At 33.4% G+C, this 23470-nt stretch overlaps 1 protein-coding gene across 3 annotated transcripts in view; it reads right to left on the bottom strand.

Annotated features, from left to right (window-relative positions):
- The window catches only part of LOC143046419 (serine/threonine-protein kinase SMG1-like), a 141516-nt gene that overhangs the window by 111452 nt on the left and 6594 nt on the right, over nt 1-23470 (bottom strand). For 2 of the 3 annotated variants that reach the window (XR_012969160.1, XR_012969159.1), the window contains exons 8-22: nt 18572-18742; nt 15701-15877; nt 13209-13281; nt 12910-13061; nt 10960-11061; nt 10255-10331; nt 9600-9792; nt 9169-9299; nt 8350-8502; nt 7358-7467; nt 6967-7063; nt 4723-4824; nt 4225-4410; nt 2318-2417; nt 1109-1307 (exon numbers count right to left, since the gene is read on the bottom strand). Coding sequence is in view for 1 of the 3 variants with exons in the window: in XM_076219583.1 (XP_076075698.1) it covers nt 1077-1307; nt 2318-2417; nt 4225-4410; nt 4723-4824; nt 6967-7063; nt 7358-7467; nt 8350-8502; nt 9169-9299; nt 9600-9792; nt 10255-10331; nt 10960-11061; nt 12910-13061; nt 13209-13281; nt 15701-15877; nt 18572-18742 (2055 nt within the window). In the remaining 2 variants the exon portion in view is untranslated. Of the gene's footprint in view, nt 1-1076; nt 1308-2317; nt 2418-4224; nt 4411-4722; nt 4825-6966; nt 7064-7357; nt 7468-8349; nt 8503-9168; nt 9300-9599; nt 9793-10254; nt 10332-10959; nt 11062-12909; nt 13062-13208; nt 13282-15700; nt 15878-18571; nt 18743-23470 lie in introns of all 3 variants that reach the window. The other variant, XM_076219583.1, reaches the window with a different exon arrangement.

Consider the following 23470-nt stretch of genomic DNA (forward strand, 5'->3'; position numbering starts at 1 on the left):
TACCTTTAGTTTCCTCAGTTTTTGATCGTTTGTCAATGTCTTCCTGACTTTGTAATTCTATAGCCAGAGTCTTCCGAACAGTTTCTATAGAAGTAAACGTATCCTGTGCCTTCCCTAATGGGGTCCGTAGTCTGTTCTTACCTTTAGTTTCCTCAGTTTTTGATCGTTTGTCAATGTCTTCCTGACTTTGTAATTCTATAGCCAGAGTCTTCCGAACAGTTTCTATAGAAGTAAACGTATCCTGTGCCTTCCCTAATGGGGTCCGTAGTCTGTTCTTACCTTTAGTTTCCTCAGTTTTTGATCGTTTGTCATCGTCTTCCTGACTTTGTAATTCTATAGCCAGAGTCTTCCGAACAGTTTCAATAGAAGTAAACGTATCCTGTGCCTTCCCTAATGGGGTCCGTAGTCTGTTCTTACCTTTAGTTTCCTCACTTTTTGATCGTTTGTCATCGTCTTCCTGTCTTTGTAATTCTATAGCCAGAGTCTTCCGAACAGTTTCTATAGAAGTAAACGTATCCTGTGCCTTCCCTAATGGGGTCCGTAGTCTGTTCTTACCTTTATTTTTCTCAGTTTTTGATCGTTTTGTCATCGTCTTCCTGACTTTGTAATTCTATAGCCAGAGTCTTCAGAACAGTTTCTATAGAAGTAAACGTATCCTGTGCCTTCCCTAATGGGGTCCGTAGTCTATTCTTACCTTTAGTTTCCTCAGTTTTTGATCGTTTGTCATCGTCTTCCTGACTTTGTAATTCTATAGCCAGAGTCTTCAGAACAGTTTCTATAGAATTAAACGTATCCAGTGCCTTCCCTAATGGGGTCCGTAGTCTGTTCTTACCTTTATTTTTCTCAGTTTTTGATCGTTTGTCATCGTCTTCCTGACTTTGTAATTCTATAGCCAGAGTCTTCCGAACAGTTTCTATAGAAGTAAACGTATCCTGTGCCTTCCCTAATGGGGTCCGTAGTCTATTCTTACCTTTAGTTTCCTCAGTTTTTGATCGTTTGTCATCGTCTTCCTGACTTTGTAATTCTATAGCCAGAGTCTTCAGAACAGTTTCTATAGAATTAAACGTATCCAGTGCCTTCCCTAATGGGGTCCGTAGTCTGTTCTTACCTTTAGTTTCCTCAGTTTTTGATCGTTTGTCATCATCTTCCTGTCGCTGTGATTGTATAGCCAGAGTCTTCAGAACAGTTTCTATAGAAGTAAACGTATCCTGGGCCTTCCCTAATGGGGTCCGTAGTCTGTTCAGAACACAGTACTGGGCCGTCTCCCATGTGGCCCAGAACCACAGCATGGCCTCGTTACTGTCCACCTAAGTGAAAAAAGTCTTACTTTACTGTTGAAAATGGTAAACTGATAAATAATACAATCTTCACAATATTGCAGAATCTATACTTCATTTCAAATGTAAAAAAATTATTTCAATTATTATCCTAAATTTCTATTTATATGAGTAAAAATGCCCACATTTAGTGGTATCAGACAGACATGTAAGTGGAAGTATAAAGAGATGTATAAATCTGTAGTACAGCACAGGGAAGGTTCTTCACAAAACACAAAAAGTCTTTTAGAAACCTTCAGTAAACTGGATCCTGTCACTGTATTATTGGAATTTACTTCACTTAATTAATCCATCTTAGCAAAAAACATTGAAGGAATGACTGTAATATTTTTTCTGTCTATGAAGAAATAACATAAAAAATGTGGTGCACACTGAATAACCTGTGTATGATAAACAAAACGACGTCAGCCAATCAGAAGACGTGTTGCATTCAAAATAAAATTATTATTAAATAGATATTGAAAAGGTGTAATGTAGGAGATAATTCTGTTAACAAATCTTGAACTATTTTAAGCATTTTATTTCAATATCATTCAAGCAAGTACAACAATGAAAACATTTTCTTTAATCAGACTCCAATGTGCCCAAGTGGGATATACAAATTTGATAGAACCTGTGATATAGCCATTTACAGTTCTATATAAAATACTTCCATAGTCTGAAATCTTGTCTTTGACCTAAATAGATTACTTACATAGTCTGAATTCTTGTCTTTGATCTAAATAGAATACTTACATAGTCTGAAATCTTGTGACAAACCCCCTTTACAGTTCATTGACCTAAATAGAATACTTACATAGTCTGAAATCTTGTCTTTGACCCAAATAGAATACTTACATAGTCTGAAATCTTGTCTTTGACCTAAATAGAATACTTACATAGTCTGAAATCTTGTTTTTGACCTAAATAGAATACTTACATAGTCTGAAATCTTGTGACAAACCCCCTTCACAGTTCTTTGACCTAAATAGAATACTTACATAGTCTGAAATCTTGAAAGGATCATCTGACTTAATGTCTTTATTCTCATGTTGACAGGAATAAAACATGGCTTCCAACCAACTCCATTTTCCTGTTTGGCTACAAAAAGAATGTTTATATTATGTATTATAATGGTTTTATAGTGTTCATCAATATACTCCTCTGGTATATTAATGAACACAGGAAAGAATACTCTGAATGACTCGAAAAATACATTCAAATATTGTGGAAAACATTACCTTGTTATTTTTTTATCATATTCTGTTTTTTGTAATTGCCTTATAAACCAGATAAACATATATATAAACATAACGATGAACTATGTCATTTGGCAATGCTTTGATACAATATCTGCGCTTGAATTTTTACTTGATAACATTTTTGTTCGCTTTAGAGATTCCGTATATCGTCAAGTTATTGAAATTCCAATGGGGACTAACTGTGCACCACTTATTGTGGACCTGTTTTTGTATTGTTATGAGTTACAATTTATGACTAAAATAAAGACAAAGACCAATCGAAACAACATTTGATACAAAAATTTAACAATACTTTTAGATATTTGGATGATATATCGGCTCTCAATAATGACGACTTCAGTATGTATACTAAAGAAATTTATCCTGTTGAACTTACTTTACTAATAATGACCACTGCCCTTTCCTCGATCTTGATATCTATATCATTAACGGGAAGCTTAATACAAAAAATTATGATAAAAGAGATGATTTTTCATTTCCTATTGTTAATTATCCATTTTTAGATGGTGACATTCCCTTGTCACCATCTAATTATGGTGTTTATGTACCTTAACTTGTACGATTCGCTCGTGTATGTAACAACGTATTAGATTTTAGCAAGAGAAATTTATGTATTACTGAAAAATTATTATACCAGGGTTTTTCGATATCACAAACTAGTTAAAACATTTACTAAATTTTATCATAGGTATAAGGAAATAGTTCGTAAATATATCTCAACATGCAGACATCTTATACGTTCAGGTATTTCACATCCATTATTTAAGGTAATATTCTTTACAAAGCACCAAAATGTCAGTATTCACCTCAAAAGCTTACAAAACCTTTGAACAGACTTATTAAGAAGGGATATAGTTACGATACTGTTGTCAGGTCATTAAAGATTGCACATTTTGGCTTTAATACTGATTCACTTATAGGGTCTTTGCATCGGAACTAAACACATTTATTTAAAAAAAACCAGTTGTTGGCATGACAAGGGTTATGTTCTTCTCATATATTTTATGATAGTATGATACTAAACCCCTAACGGGAGGGATTGTGCCTGATTTTCATATGATGAAGACATACTCTTTCAATCAGTTTAATTGAGGTCAGGAGCTGGCATGTCAGTTAACTGCTAGTAGTCTGTTGTTATTTATGTATTATTGTCATTTTGTTTATTTTCTTTTGTAACATCTTCTGACATCAGACTCGAATTTCACTTGAACTGAATTTTAATGTGCGTATTGTTATGCGTTTACTTTTCTACATTGGTTAGAGGTATAGGGGGAGGGTTGAGATCTCATAAACATGTTTAACCCAGCCGCAATTTTGCGCCTGTCCCAAGTCAGGAGCCTCTGGCCTTTGTGAGTCATGTATGATTTTTAATTTTAGCTTCTTGTGTATATTTTGGAGTTTAGTATGATGTCCATGATCACTGAACTAGTATATATTTTTTTTTAAGGGGACAGCTGAAGGACGCCACCGGGTGCAAGAGTTTCTCACTACATTGAAGACCCATTGGTGTATGCTCTATGGTGGGTTGATGTCGCTTTGACACATTCCCCATTTCCTATCTCAATTTTATATAGTTTTAATGAATCATTACCCCTTAAAATCCATCATTCTTATTTAATTTTTGTATAAGACCTCTTAAAACTTACTTAGGAGGTGACTTCTGTAGGAGATATGCCATGACCTGCTTGAAGCTGTGAGAATGGAATGACATGGTAGGGATCTTGTTGATGACATTTCGTTTGGCCAGCCATGCGGCAGTCACTCCTTCAGCTCCTTCCTGGATACTGATTGACTGGTTGTTGTCATCACATAAATGTAACAAATTGTTGGACCTGAAATATCAAAATACTCGATATACAATCAGGTGAAAAATTAAACTATATCGGTCCATTATTTATCCTTCTAAAAAATAAGATTATCTTTTTTACAAAATATCAGACTTAACAATTATCGTTTAAGATATTAGACAATATAATTCTATATTTTGAAGATATCCATCTGAGAAATACAAGGATTTTCAGAATATTTAGTTTTCAAAGGTAGCAGACTTATAATTTGATACAAAAGAAACATTCTTATTTAAACTGCTAGTTCCCTGCTTGTCTTATCTCTTTCAGTATTCATATAAAGAAAATATATTGTACCTGATTGTAATGTCAGCTGGAAGGATTTTCATGAGACTGAAATAGTCTTCTCTAACTTGTTGACAACTGTCTGTTAACTTGTAAACACATAACTTTAAAACACTGAAAGAAAACATAAAAAGTATAATTATTTTTCTATAAAGATTATTGATCACTTGTAGACCTCGTGCTCCATTGTTGTATTAAAATAAAGTCAAGACCTTGTTTAAATCTGGAATCAAAAAAAGGCTAAGAGTCAAACAATTAAATAAGTATCCTTGTACTTGTATAATTACCTCATCATAGATACCAGGATTTTTAAATTGTGTATGCCATACAAACATTTCATCTACAAAAGACTCAATTGTGACACTAGCACTTGAATAAAAATGAACAGCTGGGCCATGAGAGCATGATACACCTGTCACATTTTCAAGGAATAAAGTTCAATAACTTCCCGAAATTTATAAAAACAAGAGTGCACACGCTGAAATGTCTCGCCTTCTATACTAATCATTTGCTATATATGTCTCTGATGTTCTGCTGATAGTCCTAAGTATAAAGCTTTATTACAACTGTCTCATAAACTTAACATAAACCAAGATAACTAAACAAAGACCAATGAACCATGAAAATGAGGTCAAGGTCAGATAAACCATGCCAGGCAGACATGTACAGCTAACAATGCTTCTATACAACATATATAGTCGACCTATTACTTATAGTTTAAGAAAAATAGACCAAAACACAAAAAATTAACACTGTGCAATGAACCGTGAAAATGAGGTCATGGTCAAAAGAAACCTGCGCTACTGACATAAAGATCATAAAATATTTCCATACACCAAATATAGTTGACCTATGGCATATAGTATTAGATAAATAGACCAAAACTCAAAAACTTAACTTTGACCACTGAACCATGAAAATGAGGTCTAGGTCACATGACATCTGCCCGCTAGACATGTACACCTTACAATCATTCCATACAACAAATACAGTAGACCTATTGCATATAGTATGAAACAAGAATGTGTCCCCATTACACGAATGCCCCACTCGCACTATCATTTTCTATGTTCAGTGGACCGTGAAATTGGGGTAAACCCTCTAATTTGGCATTAAAATTAGAAAGATCATATCATAGGGAATATGTATACTAAGTTTGAAGTCGATTGGACTTCAACTTCATCAAAAACTACCTTGACCAAAAACTTTAACCTGAAGCGGGACAGACGGACGAACGAACAGACGGACGGACGCACAGACCAGAAAACATAATGCCCCTCTACTATCGTAGGTGGGGCATAAAAAACAGACCAAAACACAAAAATTTAACTATAACCACTGAACCATGAAAATGAGGTCAAGGTCAGATGACACCTGCCAGTTGGACATGTACACCTTACAGTCCTTCCATACACCGAATATACAAGCCCTATTGCTTATAGTATCTGAGATACGGACTTGACCACCAAAACTTAACCTTGTTCACTGATCCATGAAATGAGGTTGAGGTCAAGTGAAAACTGTCTGACAGACATGAGGACCTTGCAAGGTACGCACATATCAAATATAGTTATCCTATTACTTATAATAAGAGAGAATTCAACATTACAAAAAATCTGAACTTTTTTTTCAAGTGGTCACTGAACCATGAAAATGAGGTCAAGGACATTGGTCATGTGACTGAAGGAAACTTCGTAACATGAGGCATCTATATACAAAGTATGAAGCATACAGGTCTTCCAACTTCTAAAATATAAAGCTTTTAAAAAGTTAGCTAACACCGCCGCCGCCGGATCACTATCCCTATGTCGAGCTTTCTGCAACAAAAGTTGCAGGCTCGACAAAAACTAGAGAGGTTATCTTAATAGATATAAATCAGTCACCAAAGTATAACGAAAACTGCTCAAAGCACTTTAAGGAAATCGTCTGAAAACTAGAAAATCATCACTTTTTTTATGAATAAAATCCCATAACTTAGAAAAGTAAGATCAAAAATTAAAAAAAATCGAAAGGGAACTTACGACAATAGATATAAACAATTCACCAAAGTTTCATGAAAACTGCTGAAAATTTTTTTGAGTCATTGTACGAAAACTGTAAAATCAGCCTTTTTGTAATGAATAAAAGCCCAGAACTCGGAAATGTAAAACCAAAAGTTGTAAAAAACAAAATAGAGCTCACTTCTATAGATATAAACAATTCACCAAAGTTTCATTCAATATGGTTGAAGTGATTTTATCTTGGCCTTAAACATACCTTTGTATAACAGGAAGTGACAAGCTGTTGACAATCTTAAAGATGTTGTGAAGATTTTGACAAACTGTAAGAGCTGTGTTGGAGTCCTGTAAGTGTCCTGTAAAAGAATTATAGTTTAACACTTCATTTCCATTGTTTGTAAACACACATTATTAAGAGGCTACATCCTAATTTGTGTACTTTAAAGAAATTTCTGACACACACAATCAGCTCTATGTAAAATAAAGACAATCAAGCTCTCACATGTTCCATAAACTTACTTTGACAAACATACTTATTTTTATTGTTTGAAATTGTATCTTGAGTAATGTATAGACTATTGAATGCACTTTTCCCTAATTGATAGGAATAATGTTCAAGGAATACAAACAATTATTTGACAATATCTTACCTAACTGAATGAGATTTCTAATCAAGTTCACGAAATCTTCACCAGTAAATATGTAGGAACTTGTCTGTAGGCTGCTTACGATGTCAGACACCCACTTTAAACACAAACGTCTACAGCAAAATACATTATCAGTTAAACACAAATGTCTACAGCAAAATACAGTATCATTAAATAAACACAACCATCTACAGCAAAAATAAGTATCAGTTAAACACAATCATATACTGCAAAATACAGTATCATTAAATAAACACAATCATCTACAGCAAAAATAAGTATCAGTCAATAATAATACTAAATCAAAGACAGAAATAAATATAGATTATTACATTGATACAAGTGGATTATCAGATTTATCCAATTGAGATAGTTAAATTATCAATTTTAAAGTCCGAGCCTTGGCGAGGACTTTAAAATTTATAATTTAACTATCGAGATTGGATAAATACGATAATCCACCCGTAACTGTGTAATAATCTGTTTCTCTAATGATTAAAGGATAAATTTTCTTCTTTTCTAAACCAAAATCCCCTTCGAGTGCCTTCCACTTTCCATGAAGTTGTCAATTTCATTAACACCTGTTAGAACATTGATCAATTCAGGGAGCTGAGAAAGGTTATGACCCTTTGTCTAGCTAATCATTGTCTGATATCACCGGCAACCACATGTTGATTACATTTTTTTATACAATTGGTTCGGAAAGAGATATATTTCCATAGAATTAGAGAAAAATTAATAGCCCATGATAACTTTAAACACAATCAACAACAGTAAAAAGCATTATCAGTATATAATCCCTTAAAACACAAACTCCTACTCGGAGGACAAAGATAGGACAGGATAAATTTCCAAAAACTAAAACTCTCACTTCAAATTTTGATAGCATGGTCTGTATGAATTGTTTCCTGAAATCATTATTCATAGATTTGCATTATTGTTCAATGTTCAATAGTCATAAAAATGATTGAATCAACAGTATATATAGATAATACCTGCTATCGAATGATACTGAGGGATCTGCTAACAATGTTGACAATAGCTGTATAATGTGAGAAAATATCCCACTGGTGGTGGCATTGGCCATCACTGAACCTTCCTGTAAATTACTCTGGGTCAAATGGCTGCTTGATATAAAATGTCCATGTCTGGAAAATGTAAAAAAATATTTAGGTTACTTTGAGTACTGCATTTAAATAACTCTGGTGAATATTATGGTTCAGTCTTATTGATATCTGTGTGTTTTGTTTTGATTATACATGTATCATGTTTGCTGTTTGCAGTAGCTGTCTATCAATAAGAAAACAAAAATGACAGCTGTCGACAATAAATAAGCTTTTCTGTATTTTGAAGTGCACTTTCTTATGTTTTTTTTTAACTTGCCACATTCTATATAAAAATAAAGAGATGTGGTATGATTGCCAATGAGACATCTATCCACCAAAATTCAAATGAAGGGGATATCAGCAATTATAGACAATTCAATTGAGACAACTAACAGCCTCTCTGTCTACTTTCCAATCTATCAAGGATCATAACTTCTAAATGGCAAAAATCAGAAATGTCAATATTAACCTCGACCACCATTCTGTCATAATATCAAATTTTAGGAACATTGGCTGAATGGCTTATATGTAATATTGTAGCATAGAAACCATTTAAGCCAATTCAATTTGTCAAACAAAGTAATTAACATGGCATAATAAACTGCAGGGAACATTTCACAACATATTATTTACCTGGTACAATGTGAATACAAAGTATTTAACATGGCATAATGAACTGAAGGGAACATTTCACAATATATTTCTTACCTGGTACAATGTGAATACAAAGTATTTAACATAGCATAATGAACTGCAGGGAACATTTCACAAATGGTGTTTTCCACAGGATTGAAATGATGGCTAATCAAATTAAACAAGCTAGGAGATAAAGCCCACATCTGAAAAGAAAGAAAACAAATGAAACAAGCATATAAACAGAACCCATATCTACATATACATTAAATAGGCTGGGATAGTGTTGGTCTGTTAAACTTGAAGGTAAAGTTAACGACCAGTCAGGGTCTGTTTGATTAATAATTTTAGCTGTTAGATAAGTTAAAGTATTGCAGATCTCAGTTAAATCACACAGGTTATATATGTCCCTTGTCAGGGTTTATTTGATTTATACTTATAGCTATGAATCTCAACTTAGACACACAGGTTAAATATATCCCCATTCAGGATAATTAAATACTTACAGCTATTAAGTTAGTTTTGGTATTGCATATCTCCGCTAGGGCACACAGATTAAATATACAGACAGCTTCAGCTTGTTTTAATGGATAATCTTCTTGATCAAATGGATTAGCCGGGATAACACAGATGTCCTTCTCTGTATCAGTTTCATGTAGTAAGATGTTGTAAGCCCTCTGTAAATCACCTACTACAAATCTACAATAAATATGTAAATATGTAGTCCTATTCTCTTGTATCACAAGGTATCAATGAATTATAAGATATTCTTGATATTGTGAAATATTAAGTGAACTATAATGGAGTCTAAGGTTTAAGATTTTATATTTAAACAAAATTCATTTTAACCTGTGACTAAGGTATCATAGGCATCAGTTTATCAATTAGACTGAATGAGACCGTCTTTGAATTCATATGTATAATAATATGGGAGATCATACATAAGGACCTGCTTCATAAACATTCTTTGAGGCCACTGAAATATTTGTCCCTCCAAAGTATACCCTATATTTGTAGACTATAACAGCAGTGAATACTTTTATTACTACTTTCAAATTTGACTTATAATGGAAAGCCTTTTGTGGCCACCAGTTTTCCAATATCCCTCTATTTTGTCTGTGTATGCTATAAGAGGTCTGTGTATGCTATAAGAGGACCTACTTGTAAGCTTCTTCTAACAATGGAACACTCTTGAGAGCCATCAGTTCATGGTATATTGAAACTGTCTGTTGAATGATCTGAAATGAAACCAATGTTTGAAGTATCTACATTTTATTATAATTTAATTTTGGATGTAAGTGCTTCTGATTGGCTGACGTTATTTTGTTATGAGCCCATAGACATAATTTAGTCATGTAACCGTGACATCCTCAACATTTTTTCATGATATCTACGGTTTAAAATGGAATTTAGAATTAAATTATAAGAAATGACTGTAATATTTTTTCTGTCTATTCGAAATAACATAAAAAATGTGGTGCACACTGTTAATTAACCCGCTACGCGCGTTATTCAGTGTGCACCAAATTTTTTATGTTATTTCTACATAGACAGAAAAAATATTACAGTCATTCCTTAAATAAATGATTCACACAAACAGTCAATGATAACTACATTAATGGTCACTTACTTATTGGTAATATGATGTGTTACCAAAAGAAACTGAAGTGGTAAACTGATTCCTTTACTAACCAATTTATTATTGTGGTACTTGTGGTACGGTACTTCTGGTACCATAGAAGAGGTAATACCAAACTGGTTCAATGGGTTCTCTTACTAACCAATCTATGATTGTGGTACCATGGTAGAGGCAATACCATGGCACTGTAGAGGAAGCTAACACCTGAGGTACAAACTGGTACTTACCAATTCATTATGGGAGAATCTTGTGTGCTGTAACATGGTAGATGGTGCTAACAGCTGGGATACAAAACTGACAGGTAAACTGGTTCCAAAATACTCAATCACCTGTAAAACAATTCTGTAACTTAAATTACTAGTTACATCTTATATCATTACTTTGAAAATAAAAAAATATGTATTTTCATCAAATATTCAGATGTTAAGGAGGCCGGCCATCTTGTGTTCAACAAAAGTCTGAGGAAAAATGACAATTAGCTCCATTATGAAATTTTGTCGTTTAATTAATAATTACTCACAACATCATTTTCTTTTCAAGGTTGTATACAATACAATATTGTTTAAGACTAGGTTGTTGCTCATCTTAAATTTTAACTACAAGAGTGCACACACTGGAGTGTCTCGCCTTCTTTACTAATCATTGATATTATATATGTTGAAAATTGTTGATAGTCCTAATAATAAAGCTTTATTACAACTGTCACATAAACTTAACATAAACCAAGAAAACTAAACATTGACCTTTGAACCATGAAAATGAGGTCAAGGTCAGATGAACCATGCCAGGTAGGCATGTACAGCTTACAATTCTTCCATACAACAAATAAAATTAACTTGTTGCTTATAGTTTAAGAAAAACAGACCAAAACACAAAAGCTTAACACTGGGCAATGAACCGTAAAAAATGAGGTCAAGGTCAAATAAAACATGCGCGACTGACAGGTAGGTCATAAAATATTTCCATACACCAAATATAGTTGACCTATTGCATATAGTATTAGAAAAAAAGGCCAAAACTCAAAAACTTTAAAGAAAAAAATCTTTGACCACTGAACCATGAAAATGAGGTCAAGGTCATATGACACCTGCCAGGTAGACCTGTACACCTTACAACCATTCCATACACAAAATATAGAAGACCTATTGCATACAGTATAAGAAAAACAGACCAAAACACAAAAACTTAACTATAACCACTGAACCATGAAAATGAGGTCAAGGTCAGATGACACCTGCCAGTTGGAAATGTACACCTTACAGTGCTTCCATACACCAAATATACTAGACCTATTGCTTATAGTATCTGAGATATGGACTTGACCACCAAAACTTAACCTTGTTCACTGATCCATGAAATGAGGTCGAGGTCACGTGAAAACTGTCTGACGGGCAAGAGGACCTTGCAAGGTACGCACATACCAAATATAGTTATCCTATTACTTATAATAAGAGAGAATTTAACATTACAAAAAATCTTAACTTTTTTTTCAAGTAGTCACTGAACCATGAAAATGAGGCCAAGGACATTGGACATGTGACTGACGGAAACTTTGTAACATGAGGCATCCATATACAAAGTATGAAGCATCCAGGTCTCCCACCTTCTAAAATATAAAGCTTTTAAGAAGTGAGCTAACACCGCCGTCGCCGCCGGATCACTATCCCTATGTCGAGCTTTCTGCGACAAAAGTCGCAGGCTCGACAAAATCTATATCTAAACTATATCTCATATAGTCATTTTAGTTCAAATACCAAGTGGCATTTTTATCACCAATCAAGCATTGCAAACAAAAATTAGTGTAAAATGAAGATTTTAAAATCTAATGTCAATGAAATGACTGAAATTTATTTCTGTACTTTATTTTCATGACCTGGATTCAAAATACTGTTTTGCTCATTGGCCTTTCATATTAGGACTTGACTGGAAAATAGGACTGTTTCCAGAACCTTGCTCTTCACATCCTTCCTTCTCAAACCTAGTTGATATAATAATAACATATGTCTTACGGCACTTTTATGTCTGTCTTATACTATAATACTGAGGAGTTAAGACTGACATTTATCTGATGTTTTAAGAAAGTCGAAATTTTAATTGCAAAACTTCTTGAAATGTAACATAAAAATTTCTTTCCTCTAAATGCAATTTTTTCTAAAATATATTGTGATCTACCATACCTTCTGTGTGAGTGATAACAGTGATGTTATATACTGATTTGACACCATCTTAACAGTACATGTCTGTAGAAGGATAAATGGTAGAATGGACTCCATACAATGTACTGAATCTGATCCAAGTTGTCCCATCATTAACTTTATACACTTGTGTGCTGAAAAATATAGAAATGATGAGAACCAAATGCAAAGATTTATATCTGTAACTCTTAAACAGGAAAATAATCAAGGAACTAATGTTTGATTCAAGTATCTACAATGTTTTAAATTGATTTATATTATATATTTGTGACAGGCCTTACCCGAAATGAGAAGATATTCAGAGAAGTAATGTTTGGCTGTTGTATCTACACTCTTGACGATTCTGTCCAATATCTACAAAATAAATACACATATTTACAAGAACGTATCCCTAGTACACAGATACTGCACTCGCACTATCATTTTCTATGTTTAGTGGACCATGAAACTGGAATCAAAACTCTAATTTGGCATTAAAATTAGAAAAAACAAGAATTTGTTCATAGTACACGGATGCCCCACTCACACTATCATTTTCTGTGTTTAGTTGACCGTGAAATTGGGGTAAAAACTCTAATTTGGCATTTAAATTAGAAAGATCATATCAAAGGGAACAAGTATACTAACTTTCAAGTTGCTTGAACTTCAACTTCATCAAAAACTACCTTGACCAAAAACTTTAACCTGAAATTTGCATTATCATTTTCTATGTTCAGTGAACCGTGAAATTGGGGTAAAAACACTAATTTGGCATTAATTTTAGAAAGATCATATCATAAGGCACATGTGTACTGAGTTTGATTGATTGGACTTCAACTTCATCAAAAACTACCTTGACCAAATACTTTAACCTGAAGCGGGACGAACGGACAGACGGAAGGACGAACGGATGCACAGACCAGAAAACATAATGCCCCTCTACTATCATAGGTGGGGCATAAAAATCATATCATAGGGAACATGTGTACTAAGTTTCAAGTTGATTGGACTGCAACTTCATTAAAAACTCCCTTGACCAAAAACTTTTACCTGGAGCAGGACAGAAGGACACACAGACCAGAAAACATACTGCCCCTCTACCTTGTTTCGTAGGTAGGGCATAAAAACAAGATGAAATAATTCTTTTTCTTAGCTTACCTGTTAACTAATTAACAAACCTTCATATAATGCTCATAAGCCATTGGCCATGGTCATTTTGTTATCTCAAACACTTTTATTTTAAAATTCCTTCAATTTTGATGAGAAATGGCTGTCCCAATTGATAGATTTACATCAGTGTTCTCCCCAGGCCGTTTTAGCGTCGCGGTACCGCGACGCTATATTTTTTCACCGTGATGCTATAATAATTCCCGCGACGCTATAATTATTCCCGCGACGCTATAATTATTTTACTTGTCCTCAATTTTGAACTTTCATCTATTATCGATTATGACTGAGACTACTATAACAGTCTCAGATTATGATCATAAAAATTATATCACCTTTAATTGTAATCCCTTTAAGTTGGACACTAAAGGCAATTAAGAGATTAAATAGCTAGGTGTTAATTGCCCTCAGGGTGATAACTGTTTGGATGCGAATATCCCAAGCTGACACTTGAGACACGACTAATACCACGTGTCTGCAATAACCAATTTCGACATGGAAAAATGCAATCACAAAACAATTCGAAATCTATGTTTTGTATTACGAAACTTCAAAGATTGAAACAATTTTTATTTTTTTTAAAAAAGGTCGTTTATTTGTGCAACTCTCCAAAAATTACTTTCTTTCTCTTCCGGTATTTAAATGATCTTAAATACGAGAGCGAGAATTATGGTTTAGAGCTAAAATAAGTTTAATACTTCTTTGAAAAGTTATCATAATTGGCTTAAGTTTATGTTTAATCCATTTAATGCATTAAAAGCGTCTTATTCATTCACAATCTCTTGTCAAACAATGTTTATTCTATTTTCGTAAATTTTTCTACGGCCGCCATTGCACATTTTTGTGTAAACTACGGATCGGAACCGGACCAGATATGACAAAAATCCGCATTTTCACGATAATGACAACAGATGGACAGTAGACAGAAAAAATATACCAAGAGAGAATACTATGCTTTAACAGACTATTTGTTAGATGACTTTGTTAAAAATACATATCATTTTAATGTAAAAATAAGAAACAACTGGAACTAATTCATTAAGTGCCATGAAACAATGAATTTCATAAACATGATAAAAAAAAAGTTTTTAAATTGATTTTTTTTTTTGCTACTTTTGCTACTTTATCTTTACTTGATATACTATAAAAAATAGTTAATTTTGTGTACTAGATATTTAGTTTTGTATATATACAGGTTGATCTATAATGAACCATTCATTCATTTGACTTATTGTTGGGTAATTGAAACCACATATTTATTTTTATTTGGCACAAGAGGAAAAAAATAATTCTGTAACTATAAATGAATAAAGAAAACATAAACTGAAACAACTGTTTTTGTGGTTATAGTTTAATTGTATTCTCAGTTATGAATTGAACAATATAAACTAAAACATATTAAAGAAATAGAGCATCAACGCGACGCGACAAACGAAATTAAAAAAAATACAGTTATTTTTATTTACGCAAAATGTGATGCTATCCAAAATTTCTGGGGAGAACACTGTTTACATTATATTAACTTCTGACATCTCAAAATTTCTCTAATCTTAGAGTAATTTTTACATTCAGATGAACTTAACCAATAACTAGAGTTGACAGTCTGTGACATAACATGTACTCTAACCTCTATAACTTCATCTGTTGTCATGTCTGTTCCTTTTGTGCCAGAGAAACTGTCTCCTAAACTTTGGATAACTGTTGTGAAAACTTTGAGAAGTGCTGTGATCTTAATGATGCATTCCTCAGGAAGTGGTAATTCTTCATCAGGATAGGCTTGTCCAGAGAAACTGTATGTCAAATCCTATAATATCATAAAATATATAAAGAGCATGTCATAAGGAAACAAACCACTGGCAGAAAACTAGGATCACTTAGAAATATTCATATCACAAAATTTGTACAATAATATTGATATTTAAAGAGATATCATAATATATGAAAAAGAGGAAATAATATCATACAGTCATACAGCACAAAAACAACAAGACTTTATTCTAAGAGGGTTTGTTAGTTGCAACTAACTGTCATTACTCAGTAACTGCAAGTACTCTCATATATGTACTAAGTGTCCTTATTGTTGTAAGGGGTTGTATAAATACCCTGCCACGTCTGGTCTGTGTTTATGTTAATGTTTTTGTATCAATCTGATGACTTTTCAACTGATTTTTATAGTTTGTTCCTATATTGTACTGTTTCACCACTGTCCCTGGTTAGGGGAGGGTCGGCATCTTCAAAAATGTTTTAACCCCGTCACATTCATTATGTGTCTGTTAAAAGTCTGAATTCTGTATGTACATGTAGTTCAGCGTTTCTGGTTGGTTCATATCTATTCAATTTGTTTATCATAAATTTTTGTTGTAAATTTTGCTGTCAGTTTTCTCTAAATTTGTAATGTTTCATATTTTTATATCAGGGCCTTTTATAGCTGACTATATATTATGGGTTTTTCTCATTTTTGCCTATGATTGCTTACATCCATATCCTTTGAACTTTGGTGGATAGTTGTCTCATTGCTTATTATAGATATCTTATCTCCTTAATTTACATTATATGGAAATACAAGAGGCTGTCACAACGACAGCAAACCAGATTTATTAATATTTATTTGTGTCCTGGCAATATCACAAGAACCATTACTGATGAATGGTGAAAGTGAAAATCGTCAATATCAAATTTGACCTCCATTTTGTCATCAGTATCAACATCTTAAAATTTGAAAAGCTTAGATTGAATGGTTCATGAGTAAATGTAACAACGTGAATGGAAACGCCATTTCACAATCTTTCAAGAACCATAACTCCTGAACGGTAAAGTCAAAATCGTCATTATTAAACTTGACCTCTAATTTGCCATCAGTAACAACATATAACAAGAATGTGTCCACAGTACACGGATGCCCCACTCGCACTATCATTTTCTATGTTTAAAGGACTGTGAAATTGGAATAAATTCTCTAATTTGGCATTAAAATTATAATGATCTTATCAAAGGGAACATGTATACTAAGTTTCAAGTTGATTGGACTTCTACTTTATCAAAAACTACCTTGACCAAAAACTTTAACCTGAGATTTGCACTATCATTTTCTATGTTCAGTGAACCGTAAAATTGGGGTCAAAACTCTAATTTGGCATTTAAATTAGAAAGATCATATCATAGGGCACATGTATACTAAGTTTCAAGTTGATTGGACTTCAACTTCATCAAAAACTACCTTGACCAAAAACTTTAACCTGAAGCCAAAAACTTTAACCTGAAATTTGCACTATCATTTTCTATGTTCTATGAACCGTAAAATTGGGGTCAAAACTCTAATTTGGCATTTAAATTAGAAAGATCATATCATAGGGCACATGTATACTAAGTTTCAAGTTGATTGGACTTCAACTTCATCAAAAACTACCTTGACCAAAAACTTTAACCTGAAGCCAAAAACTTTAACCTGAAATTTGCACTATCATTTTCTATGTTCAGTGAACCGTAAAATTGGGGTCAAAACTCTAATTTGGCATTTAAATTAGAAAGATCATATCATAGGGCACATGTATACTAAGTTTCAAGTTGATTGGACTTCAACTTCATCATAAACTACCTCGACCAAAAACTTTAACCTGACATGGGACAGACGGACGGACGAACGAACAGACGGACGGACGCACAGACCAGAAAACATAATGCCCCTACTACTATCGTAGACGGGGCATAAAAATTTCAAAAGCTTTGGTTGAATGGTTCATGAGAAAATGCACTGACACGACTGGAAACACCATTTTTCAATCTTTCAAGAACCATAACTCCTGAACAGTAAAAGTCAAAATCGTCATTATTGAACTTGACCTCTATTTTGTCATCAGTAACAACATATTAAAATTTGGGAAGCTTAGGTAGAACAGTTCATGCGTAAATGCATGGACACGACTGGAAACTCCATTTTTCAATCTTTCAAGAACCATAACTCCTGAACGGTAAAAGTCAAAATTGCCATTATTGAACTTGACCTTCATTTAGTTGTCAGTAACAACATATTAAAATTTTAAAAGCTTTGGTTGAACGGTTCATGAGTTAATGCAGGGACAACATTTGATTGCCGCCCGCCCGCCCAACCGTCCGCCTGCCATACATCCCCAAATCAATAACCGACATTTTTGTCACAAAAATCTGGTTAAAAATTAAACTGTACAAAGAACTAGGAAGAATCTTTAGAATGTATTGTTTCATTCTTTAAAAAAAGCCATGCTGTTGTCTGTCTGGAAGTAAACATTAGTTTTTACTGCCACTTTGGTATCTCCGAGCTCCAACTTCATCAAAAACTACCTCGACCAAAAACTTTAACCTTGAGCGGGACAGACGGACGAACAAACAGACCAAAAAACATAATGCCCATAAATGGGGCAAAAAAACAATGTTCACTACATCTATAACGTGGAATAAATAATGAACTCTTTATATTTTACAGGTTTTAAGACAGATGTTTATATAAATAAATATAACAAACCTCAGCATAGGCTTCCATATCCTCCAAGAATTGTCCCAGTAGAGTGATGGAGAAGTTAAAATCAACGACCCAATAGGGGTTCATTTCTATCAAAGCTTTAGAAGTAAACGTAGTCAAGCTATCTTTCTGTGTTGTGTCAATATGCCAACCAACTAGTATATCTACTGTATCCTGGAAATAAAAGTTCAAAATCAATAATCAGAGACTGGTTCCTGTCATCAAACTATTATAGCTATTACAGTTTAATATAGAGAAGTACCAGTCGGTCCTAACAAGTCTCCTGTATTCAACTGTCTAGCTGTACTATTACCAAACAAGAATGTGTCCAAAGTACACGAATGCCCCACTCGCACTATCATTTTCCATGTTCAATGGACCGTGAAATTGGATAAAAAATATAATTAGGCATTAAAATTAGAAAGATAATATCATATGGAACATGTGTACTAAGTTTCAAGTTGATTGGACTTTAACTTCATCAAAAACTACCTTGACCAAAAACTTTAACCTGAAACATGCACTTTCATTTTCTATGTTCATTGGACCGAGTCAAAAGTTTAATTTGGCTTTAAAATTAGAAAGATCATATCATAAGGAACTTGTGTACTAAGTTTCAAGTTGATTGGACTTCAACTTCATCAAAAACTACCTTGACCAAAAACTTTAACCTGAAGCGGGACAGACGGAATAACGAACAGACGAATGAACGGACAGACAGACAGACGGAAGAACAAACAGACCAGAAAACATAATGCCCCTCTACTATCGTAGGTGGGGCATAAAAATAACCCTAAACATTGCACAATTAAAGAGCTGAAAGCTCTGAGGAAAAATGACGCCACTGCCTCTAACACATGTAATATTGGGATATTTTTTATGCAAGTCTTGATTTTCACATACCGTAATAAGTTTAACATTGCAACATGTCTCGTAAGCATATACTTGATATTTGTATATGTGTGTGTGAAGTGAAGATGACAACTGACTGGGTTATTTTTAATACAAATGAACAGGTCAAGAGTGAAGACTACCTGAATGATCTACAGTATCCAATGACTACTGGCTGGGTTTTTTTACAAATAAATAAGTCAAGACTACCTGAATGATCTAAAGTATCCAATGACTATATTGTCTTTTTTTTTTTGTACAAATAAATAGGTCAAGTATACTGGAATTATCTACAATATCCTATGATTACTAGCTGGTTTTTTGTACTAATAAATATGTCAATAAAATTGAGAATGGAAATGGGGAATGTGTCAAAGAGACAACAACCCGACCAAATAAAAAACAACAGCAGAGGGTCACCAACAAGTCTTCAATGTAGCGAGAAATTCCCGCACCCGGAGGCGTCCTTCAGCTGGCCCCTAAACAAATATATACTAGTCCAGTGATAATGAACGCCATACTAATTTCCAAATTGTACACAAGAAACTAAAATTAAAATAATACAAGACTAACAAAGGCCAGAGGCTCCTGACTTGGGACAGGCGCAAAAATGCGGCGGGGTTAAACATGTTTGTGAGATCTCAACCCTCCCCCTATACCTCTAACCAATGTAGAAAAGTAAACGCATAACAATACGCATATTAAAATTCAGTTCAAGAGAAGTCCGAGTCTGATGTCAGAAGATGTAACCAAAGAAAATAAACAAAATGACATTAATACATAAATAACAACAGACTACTAGCAGTTAACTGACATGCCAGCTCCAGACTTCAATTAAACTGACTGAAAGATTATGATTTCATCATATGAACATCAGGCACAATCCTTCCCGTTAGGGGTTTAGTATCATACCATCATAACATATACGAGAAGAACATAACCCGTGTCATGCCAACAACTGTTTTTAGAATAAATGTGTTTAGTTCCGATGCAAAGACCTTATCAGTGACTCAATATTAACGCCAAAATATGCAATCTTTAATGACTTGACAACAGTATCGTAATTATATCCCTTCTTAATAAGTCTATTCAAAGGTTTTGTAAGTTTCTGAGGTGAATACTGACACCTTTGTGCTTTATAAAGAATATTTCCATAAAAAATCGGATGTGAAATACCTGAACGTATTAGAAGTCTGCATGTTGGGCTATATTTACGAATGATGTCTTTATACCGATGATAAAATTTAGTAAATGTTTTGACTAGTTTGTGATATCGAAAACCCTGGTGTAATAATTTTTCAGTAATACATAAATTTCTCTCGTTAAAATCTAAAACATTGTTACATACACGAGCTAATCGTACAAGTTGAGATATATAAACACCGTAAGATGGTGACAAGGGAACGTCACCATCTAAAAACGGATAATTAACGATAGGAAATGAAAAATCATCCCTTTTATCATAAATTTTAGTATTCAGCTTTCCATTAGTGATATAGATATCAAGATCGAGAAAAGGGCAGTGGTCATTGTTAGTATTAGCTTTATTTAAAGTAAGTTCAACAGGATAAATTTCATTAATATACATACTGAAGTCGTCATTATTGAGAGCCAAAATATCATCCAAATATCTAAAAGTATTATTAAATTTGTTTATCAGATGTTGTTTCGATGGGTCTTTGCTTATTTTTGTCATAAATTGTAACTCATAACAATACAAAAACAGGTCCGCAATAAGTGGTGCACAGTTAGTCCCCATTGGAATTCCGATAATCTGACGATATACAGAATCCCCAAAGCGAACAAAAATGTTATCTAGTAAAAATTCAAGGGCATATATAGTATCAAAGCATGTCCAATTAACATAGTTTTTTTGTTTATTGCTACTAAAAAATGACCTAAAAGAGTTTGAACATATATATCAAGACTATCTAAATGATCTACAATATCCAATGACTACTGGCTGTTCTTTTGTACATACTAAATGAAGACTACCTCAGTGGCGGATCCAGAAATTTTCATAAGTGGGGGCCCACTGACTGCCTAAGAGGGGTCCGATTCAGTCATGCGTCAATGAATCCCTATATAAGCAACCAATTTTTTCCCAGAAAAGGGGGGCCCGGGCCCCCTACCCCCTAAATCTGCCTCTGTACCTGAATGATCTAAAGTATTCTAAATAAATAGATGTGTAATTTTTTTCTTGTAATTACATTTTTCTAAATCAAGAATACAGACTACTAGTATCCTTTCAAACCAAATGATTATGAAGAGCCTGTTGTAACAAGCTCTTATACCCCACTAGTCCTATAACATATGACTTCGCATTCTTATTCAATTTTTAACGTTTTTATACTGATATTTTCATTTTTTTTTTTAATTTTGAATGCGAAGTGTGACACATTGATAGTAAAAAAAAATATCAGAACAGTAAATAGAAATAGTAAATAATGCTCCCGAGGTCATATGTTATAGGACTAATTACCCACATACTCATTAAATAAGTTACTAGTGACATAGTTATTTTTGCTACTTGAAGCAAATTCTATTTCTGTAGATTTACACGATAGCATAATATTGTTATACTTGTTTTATTTCACCTTGAAGATTAGACAAATAGGGATACTCCTTTGATTTTTTATTTCATGTCAGTCAGGTCCCTTTATATGAAACTTGAAAGATTTTCTCTGCCATATTTATATTATATAACAACTCTGCCCATGACCCATATAATTTGATATTCATTCTTTAACCATATATCATAGTAAGCTATTTTTTTTTATTTTACATCAATCCACAATCTTTCATGTCAAATTTCTGTCTCCATTCAAGTTTATGCCATTGAACCATCATGGTATTAAACACAATTCCAAGTAATTATTCTGTTTTAGTGGGTCACCATATATTCAACTTGGGTGGCATTCCAGTTATTGAAATTTGTGTCAGATTGGATAATGAACTATAAAATTGTGAATGGAAATTGGGAATGTGTCAAAGAGACAACAACAGTCAGAGCTCAGACATAAATAAGTCTGAATCTGCTTTTAACTCATAGAGGTCTAAATTTGTAAGTTTAAGGATTTGTCTCCCTTTAATGCAAGACCTAATACGACTTCAATAAGTCAAATATTGTTAAGCAAGAAATGATTGACCAGAATCAAAAAGTTGCAAATATAGACTACTACAAGTCGATAAGTTACCAAAATTGGTTAACTTCAAGACCCACGCATATTTATAAAAAGGTCATGCATCTAAATCAAATAATGACAACACTGAAAGCCAATGCTTTGTCTTCTAAAGAAAAATATGAATGAGAGGCTAAAAAATGGGGGAATCATGTTAATTAACCTTACAATGCAACCACCTGGATCCACACTTAATGAGGTAAAACATCTGTGTTTAGTAAGGATGTTCAATTAGATAATTAAATATAGATAGCTCACGTCCTTGTGAACTCTCAGACAGATTTTTGCTGTCATAGGTGATGTACTTTGGCCAGCAGGGTTGGCAAAGTATTACCCGCCCGGGTTTTACTGGGCGGGAAAACCCGGGTTTTCCCAGGCTGGGCAATACTCCCTGAAATGGGCAATACTGGGCAATATGATTTTTTAAGCTTATTTCAACACAAAATAGTAAAGACTTGTTGTAGTTTCATAGTATTATAGCTAAATATATACATTTTATACAGATAACCATTGAGAGTCATTTCTAGAAGATTTAAAATTCAATTTCGTTCTCTTCTCAACATAAATTCTATGTAGGAAAAATATAATATTTGCACAATTTAGGATTCCTCGTTAATTTCCAAGCATTGTTTCAATAATCTTAACACTTTATTGCAGTGTTGAAGTGAATTGTAAATTAAATTGCTATATACACAATCATGATTGCTAAATAAACACCCTACAGGGTCTTGTCATTAACTCTTATAGAAATGAAAAGACTGATTATTGTTATATAAACATATCTGTGTTCTAATCTGAATAATTACTTATTATTTAGTTTTGTACATTT

Source organism: Mytilus galloprovincialis, chromosome 9 (genome assembly GCF_965363235.1).
Source record: "Mytilus galloprovincialis chromosome 9, xbMytGall1.hap1.1, whole genome shotgun sequence".
Classification (NCBI taxonomy): Eukaryota; Metazoa; Mollusca; class Bivalvia; order Mytilida; family Mytilidae; genus Mytilus; species Mytilus galloprovincialis.